The sequence below is a fragment of the Frankliniella occidentalis genome, unplaced genomic scaffold (assembly GCF_000697945.3).
Source record: "Frankliniella occidentalis isolate FOCC.00 unplaced genomic scaffold, Focc_3.1 Scaffold143, whole genome shotgun sequence".
In the NCBI taxonomy this organism is placed as follows: domain Eukaryota; kingdom Metazoa; phylum Arthropoda; class Insecta; order Thysanoptera; family Thripidae; genus Frankliniella; species Frankliniella occidentalis.
Window position 1 is genome coordinate 320,470 of NW_026267270.1, and position 7,201 is coordinate 327,670.

The window sequence follows — 7,201 nt, forward strand, 5'->3', positions numbered from 1 at the left end:
TGTGTTTCTCAGGTATCCTTGCTGGCCACGACAACAGAGTTAGCTGCTTGGGTGTAACAGAAGATGGCATGGCAGTTGCCACCGGCTCATGGGATAGCTTCCTCCGTATTTGGAACTAAGCCCAGTTTGACAGTCCAATGACCGCCATACAGCTGTCATCATCACAGAAAAGGGGCACCACCAGCACAAGCCAAGGCACCGCAAAACTATGGCATCTTTCAGTTGCACAGCCGCCAGAACCAAGCATCAGGCGACATGTGTTTCAGATGCCGTTGCTGCTGCTGCATCAGTTTTTATTGATTTGTGGATCGGTTAAGGGGTGGGGAAAACTTCCCCTTGAATTTTAGCTTTTAGTTTTTATCGTTACATGAAGAATGGACAATATTGTTTCCTTTGATGTTAAAATGAAATGTGTGTGCATGGCTATTGCCTTCCACTCTGGATCATATGAACAAGTCTTCAGTCGTTTTTATATGTATCTTCACTGGCACAAAATGTCATTATCTTACAAATTTTTGCCAAATGTTTTCTGCTCTTTAATTTTCAATGTTTGGGGCTTCTTGAAGCCATTTTTACAATTAGCACAAATCACTTTTCATCTGTATCTCACAGGGAGTGGATGAACAGAAACTTGTTTATGAGAATGCATTTACTTGCAGTATTTTTAGTTTTAAACTTAAAGCATAGTTGAAACAAAGATTTGTAAGGACCAGTAATTGTTTTGTTGGACAAGTTTATGAACTTTGTTAGAGAAGTGCCCTAATTTAGTCTGCTTGCATGCTGGAAGGCGGTGATTTTGGTTGTCCCCACACCCTGGGCCTCGAGCCTGGTTTTTGCCAACTATATCACTCAAATTGAGTGTTATTACCTACTCAATTGCCAATTGACACTGACGGCATTTTTTAATCGCCTCATTTGAGAAACTAGCTGGTCCTCGGGTTGCCTCTGACAACAAGACCATGTTGTCTCTGCCGCGTCTCAGCCGTTTTCGCCGCTGTTTTCAAAACTCAGGTAACTGAGTCAGGGGGGCTGGGACCATTACAAGCTGAGCAGGCTGAAAAGAGTGACCAACCCGATCCTCTGGTTCCACTCTTTTAATCAAAAGTCAAAGGTGGATGTTGGAACAAATAGCACATGGATAAGTCAGTTTCGTAATTTTGTATTGGTTTGGAAGTCTGTGTTAACTTTTTTTTTCCTTGTAACATAGATCATAGAATCTTTCCACGTCCTTGTTTTCATTTCTGTACAACAAGAACTTAAGTGTAATGGGAAAAAAAGAATACTGCCAACATTAATTTTATGTGACTGTACCAAACATATAGACCTTACCCTTTTAAAAAAAAGTAAACATAATGTAATGGAAGTTTGTGGAAGTATGAGAGTGGTTTGATTTCTTTTTAACTTTATTTTTCAATTTTGAGAAATGTGTGAGCAACTTCCAAAGGGCTGTAAATATGCATTTAAAGCTTTGTAGGGAAAAAAGAAATCTCTAGTGTATGAAAGGAATGCAGTTCTGATAAAAAGTCAGTTGCGTGAAATTGAAACAGTAAATTATGGGATGTTGCACCTTTCTAAACTGCCAATGATTATCATTTTGTTTCATACTGGTATTGTCACTACACTTTAATTTAAAATTGTCATTGTCTTTTAACTTCTACCTTTGTAGTGACAACTTTGCTGTTTAAAGGACTCTTCAAAATTAATTTTATGCCTTAATGCTGCAAACTCATTTTTTTATTCTTTCACCTTCCCCACCCCATTTGTATCACTTTTATTTTCCTCCCCCATTTTAAGTTTGATTGTTTTGGGGATGTATCTCCTTTTAATGCTGTGTGGTTACCCTTACAGCCTGCCTCCATATCTGGTGCACAGCGGGACACAGTCATAACATAAAGCATTTTGTACTTTATTTATGAGGTTGGTGGCTGATTTGTTATAAATAAAAGCAGTATGTGTAAATAATTTGAATGAAAAGATGCCATGGAAAGTTTTTTTTTTCCTCTCACAAATGCATTTCAATATTTAGGTTTCCTCTTGAATGTGCATTTGTGTGAATGAACAATGTGAGTCATGTATGTGAGTGTATGTGATGAGTGTATTGCGTGAATGTTGTCTTCAAGTGCAGAGTGTGCAGGCTATGTAAAGTTAATTTAATTATGTGTGTAATTGCCTGACTGGTTTCAGCAGACCAGGAAGCCGATGTTGGGTAGCATCTTTGCTGCTCAGATTATATTTATCATTTCTCATAAATGTCAAAAACATTGTCTCCTCTCCAAAAATCACCAAATGAACTTCTTTTCTGTTTTTATTGTATGATTCCTTTTTTTATTTATCATCTTCCCATCCCCATTAATTGAAGGAAAGGAGATCTGTAGAGGAACATTCTGCACTGATGTTTGCTTTTGCCACTGCCTGTGGGTTGTGTTGGCGTGAGAAAGGTCAGTGTGGCACATAGCGCCTGGATGTTTGTATGTGTTTGCTAAGTGCTAATACAGCTCCACCAAGCTTCAATTTCTCTTGCTAAGTACGATAATTTGAATGAAGTACCTAAGGGCTGACCATCAATGAAATATCATTATGCTAAATATCCCAACCAGAATGTAAGCGTGGTGCAATTCGAGAAAATCGCAAAAAAATCTATATACAGAATGCTATAGCACACATTCTTGTTGACTGGCTGGCCGCGAGGTAGAGACGAAAGGTGTTAACCGAAGTAGAGAGAGATCAATGTGGTGGCACCAAGACCTGTCTCCACATATGGGCTCAGGATTTCTTTCTGCTTCTGTTTCTGACCACCACTTCTTTTACCGTGCTTGCCTGCAATAGACCTCCAGATTTCTGACAAAAGTTGTAAATATAGTAAACACTACACTTTTCTCGCAACTCTGGAGGTCATGCAGTCAGAGAGAACCAATTAATGTTTGTATAAAGTGTGTATTCTGTCCTCTCAATATAATTTATTTTAAAAATGGAATATTTCTACTGTTCTTATTAACATGGTACTGTACTGTATCTTGATTTTGAACAATACACAAACATGGTTAAGTACAGTCTAACTGTGTGTAGCTAGATAGTCCTTTCTATGAAATGATTTGAAATGATTGTGAATACGAGCTGACATCATTTTTTTAAAAGGAAAAAACCCGTATAAATGTAGTCAAAATGTGTGGAAATACTGAGTTAAGGAAACTGGAAGTTTGAATAACCGACAACACACCCTGCTGTTTCCTTAAAATCACGTGAATTCTTTGGTAGAATGTAGCGTTTATTGTATCTTTTGATTGGCAGAGGAGCGTCTGTCATGGAAAATAAGTTACGAAGTTGGGTTGGAACAAATTGTGTAGAGGTCTGTTCTGCTACTTAGACATATTATCCAGTCCTTACCACAAAAAAGGTCTGAATTTCAACTCTACACAGTTTGTGCCTGATTGAAATTCACAAAATTCTTTCCTGTTCACTATTCCATAGATATTTGAAGGAGATGTCCTTCTCTCCTAAAATGTCACATTTTCAGCTGTTAAGTTGTGTAATGATAAGCATCAATGGGTGAGTTGAGTCAGAACTATCCATACCTACCTACATAAAAATTACTAAAGTAGTGTTATTTTGTTCCTTTTTGTATCTACGAGAATGTAAAAAACAAAAAAACACCATTGCTGTTAGCTTACGAAAGTTGTGTTTTGTGGTCTGTCTTGTAAAGTAACATTAAAAAAATCTCATTTGTCCAAATAAAGCTACTTGTCTTTATTTGTTATTTTTTTTATTATAAGTCCTTTGGTAATTCTTAGATTGCGCTTCATACATGTTTTCCAATTTTCTGAAAGCTATTCCAATGAAGTTGATTCTCTCATAGGAACAGATTTATGCTACTGTGATGGCTTCTGTTTGTACCAGTTCAACCAAATAAAAATATGAATTACAGACCACTATGTTATGGCATGCAGAACATGAACGTCTTAATCTAAAGGAATGTGAAAAATCACCACATCAAAACATAGACAAGACTGACTATAATCACAAAATTTGAATTGCTTTATTTTATACCATTATTGTAGTAAACAGTCTTTTTATGGTTCAAAACCAAAATAAGAGGGTTCTTTGTCTCCATTGAGCTTGTGCTATGGGGTGGTCTTTCTCTTAAGATATTGATAAACCTGACAACCATCAGTACTTGAAAGACTTGAACTAATTCTTCCCACTCTTGAACAAATTATGTAAGAGGAGGTCAGGTTTTAAATATACACAATCGCTCTGGGCCCTTACAGTACAGTCTCTCTCTTCCAATTGCAATAATACTGATGCAAGGGTAAGATAAATTAAATCAGCACCAGGTCCAGCCTGACACACACCTATCAACAGACTGTCCAGCAGTCTTATAATTCTCAGTAGTTGGAGGAGGTATCCAACCTACTATCTACCTAATGATCACTATGACTTGACTCGATTCAAGTTATATTAAATTTCAACCTAAGTTTGCAGTGGGCGTACCCTCACCTAGCGCCAAGAGATCAAGCAACATGTGCAGAGGGTGCAATGTGTAGCACAATATTCCCCTGCTTCTACAGATCGAAGTCAATATGGAGGAATCCTGCTGGATGTTTGCTCTTCCCTGTGTTTTTAGTTTCTCACATTGTAGGAAAGCCTCAACCTTCCTCTCTGCTCGAGCTGCCACTCACTATGTTTTCACGATTTGATTTCAGCCAAGAAACTTCACTGCTGTCCTTTATCGCTGCCTGCCCACGGTGATGGTGTCGCGCGCCTTGACGATGTCCAGGATGGAGTCGTCGTTGGTGTCGACGGGCACGGCCACGGCCTCGCCGCGGCTGTTCTTCCTCCCACCCGTCGCCGGAGCCGGGGGCGGCACTGCGGCCTCCTCGTCGGTGGTCTTGTCGGACACGGCCTGGCCAAGCTGCCCCTGCCCCGCGAAGGACATCTCGATCTCGCGCAACGTCCTCCCGTTGGTTTCGGGCAGCAGCAGCTTCCCGAACACGGCGCCGCACAGCGACAACGCCGAGAACCCCCACAACACGCCATCCATGCCTGCGGAGAGGAGAGGCAGCCAGCATTAGCTCCATGGGCCCCGTACGGGTAGGCAGCGCGGGTGCTGGAGAGCACTCTGCAAGGAGCACACACGCCACGGGGGACAACTCACCTATGGCGTTGCGAAGGTCCGGGTATGTCTTGACGGAGGTGAAGATGAGAAGGTGGCCGAGTGAGGACACGAGCCCGCCCATGGCGCCACGCGCGCGCAGCGGGAACAGCTCGCCCGTCATGATCCACGGCAGCTGCAGGTAGCCCAGCATGGACACGCACACGTGCACCAGGAAGCAGGCCAGGGGAACCCAGGGCAGCGGCCGCGACGACGGCGGCACGGACGAGAAGAGGTGCTCGTAGAAACCGGCGGCGAGCATGGCCACGAACATGCCCACGCCTGACATGCACGCCAGCGTGGTACGGTTGAGCCGTTGGATGGCCAGCGCGCCCAGGATACTCATCACTAGGCGCATGCACGCCACCCAGATGGACGCCACGTACTCGTTCATCTCCGTGCCGACCTCCTGATTAAGCGGGAGTACAAATTTAGATTAATTTCGAATGAACAACGGGCTAACGCGTAGGATGTTTACGGATTCTTACTTGAAACAGCGAAACGGCGTAATATAACACAACGTAGATTCCAGAGCCCTCTTGGAAGAAGAAGAAGGCCAGCAGTAGAAGGAAGGGCTTCCAGATGGTAGGCTGTACGAATGAGCAGCGCCCTACCCCGGCCTCGGCCTCCTGCACGGCAATCAACATCAAGGGTGGTATTGGCGGCTACTAACACAGTTTGATCCCCGCCAGCATCAGGTCATCGCCGCGACCCCTCACCTTTTTGGCATGGGCCATCGATTCCATGATCTCAGCCAGCTCCTTGTCGGCGGCTGCAGGAGACCTCCTGAGCCAGACCAGAGCGGTGCGGGCCTCGGCGGTGCGGCCGCGGGACGCGAGCCACGGGGGCGTCTCGGGCACCAGGCTGACGGCCACGAGGCTGAAGAGCGCGAAGATGGTGCAGAGTGCGGCCACAATGTGCCAGGCCGCGAAGAAGCCCAGGGTGTACACGATCAGCACCCCGAGCGACACCAGCACGGGGCCGCACGCCGACAGGGGGCCGCGGTGCGACGCGGGCGCCACCTCGGCGACGTACACGTAGCTGGCGGCGGCCATGCCCACCGCGAGACCTGCGACACGAACACCGGCGTCACGTTTGGAGCCTGGAGCGGTGGCGAAAAGCAGAGCGTGCCCTGCTTGATCCACGTCTCCTCGCCCTCACCTGATATGAACCGGCCGACGCACAGCAGGGTGAACTCCCTGGCGAGCGCAAGGCAAATCCAGCCCACCACGTAGGGGATGGCCGTGACCTGGATGGCGCCCCGGCGCCCCATCACTTCGACGAGCAGCCCGGACAGCAGCGCGCCCAGGGGGTTGGAGATGACGCCCAGAGCGGCTGCACACCAAACCGAGGTCAGAACAGGTTGAACGGGGCACAGTCAGTCAGTGTAAACTCTTCGCCGGAGACTCGCTACTCACCTATCCAGGAGGCGTCCTGTTCAGTTATGACCAGCTTGGAGGCCTTGTCCTGCAGCTGGGGCAGCAGGATGGCGGAGTAGCCCTGGCACAACCCCACCGAGATGGAGTTGGAGTGGGCGGCCAGAGTGGCCAGCACCTGCAACGACCACAAGTTGTGCATACGTCAGTTTTAGTCCTCGATGCTGAATAAAGCACGGCAGCTGAATGTCGCCCTGGTGGATTCAGGGCCAAGGGTCAGAGTGAAGTCGCACGAGACGCGTCGTGTCTATAGTGTATTTCGACTAACGAGGGAAGAAGAAGAGCGGCTAGAACACAAACGTTCACGATTGGTCGAGAGGTTCCCGCCTGTACGTCACGCCGGTAGTGGGGGTAAAGGCTCGACCAATCAGGAACCTTTATGTTCTACCCGCTTTTCTTCTTCCTCCGTTAGTCGAAATACACTATTCCAAGGCAGCGGCTGAGCCGCAGCGGTGGGCCGAGCCAGGCCCCGGGCCCCGCACGCCGCGGAGTTGTCACAAAGAAAGCTCAGTTAGGTCTAGTAATATGCATCTTCAAGAGTTTCGTCATCCGTTTAGCGTCGCGTTGTTGTGTCAGCGCTTTGGCCCCGCTTTACTGCCGCGGCACAGCTAAAAAT

At 46.1% G+C, this 7,201-nt stretch overlaps 2 protein-coding genes across 3 annotated transcripts in view; one reads left to right on the forward strand and one right to left on the reverse strand.

Annotated features, from left to right (window-relative positions):
* Positions 1-3,747, forward strand: part of LOC113211925 (guanine nucleotide-binding protein G(I)/G(S)/G(T) subunit beta-1) — a 35,956-nt gene extending 32,209 nt beyond the window's left edge. For both annotated transcript variants that reach the window (XM_026430464.2, XM_026430463.2), the window contains exon 9: positions 13-3,747. In XM_026430464.2, the coding sequence (XP_026286249.1) occupies positions 13-119 (107 nt within the window). In that variant the 3' untranslated portion in view covers positions 120-3,747. The remainder of the gene's footprint in view (positions 1-12) is intronic.
* Positions 3,748-4,005: 258 nt separating this feature from the next.
* The window catches only part of LOC113211924 (facilitated trehalose transporter Tret1-2 homolog), a 20,222-nt gene continuing 17,026 nt past the window's right edge, over positions 4,006-7,201 (reverse strand). The window contains exons 2-7 of the mRNA XM_026430462.2: positions 6,568-6,703; positions 6,311-6,484; positions 5,869-6,218; positions 5,638-5,778; positions 5,153-5,558; positions 4,006-5,040 (exon numbers count right to left, since the gene is read on the reverse strand). Of these exons, the coding sequence (XP_026286247.1) occupies positions 4,724-5,040; positions 5,153-5,558; positions 5,638-5,778; positions 5,869-6,218; positions 6,311-6,484; positions 6,568-6,703 (1,524 nt within the window). The 3' untranslated portion in view covers positions 4,006-4,723. The remainder of the gene's footprint in view (positions 5,041-5,152; positions 5,559-5,637; positions 5,779-5,868; positions 6,219-6,310; positions 6,485-6,567; positions 6,704-7,201) is intronic.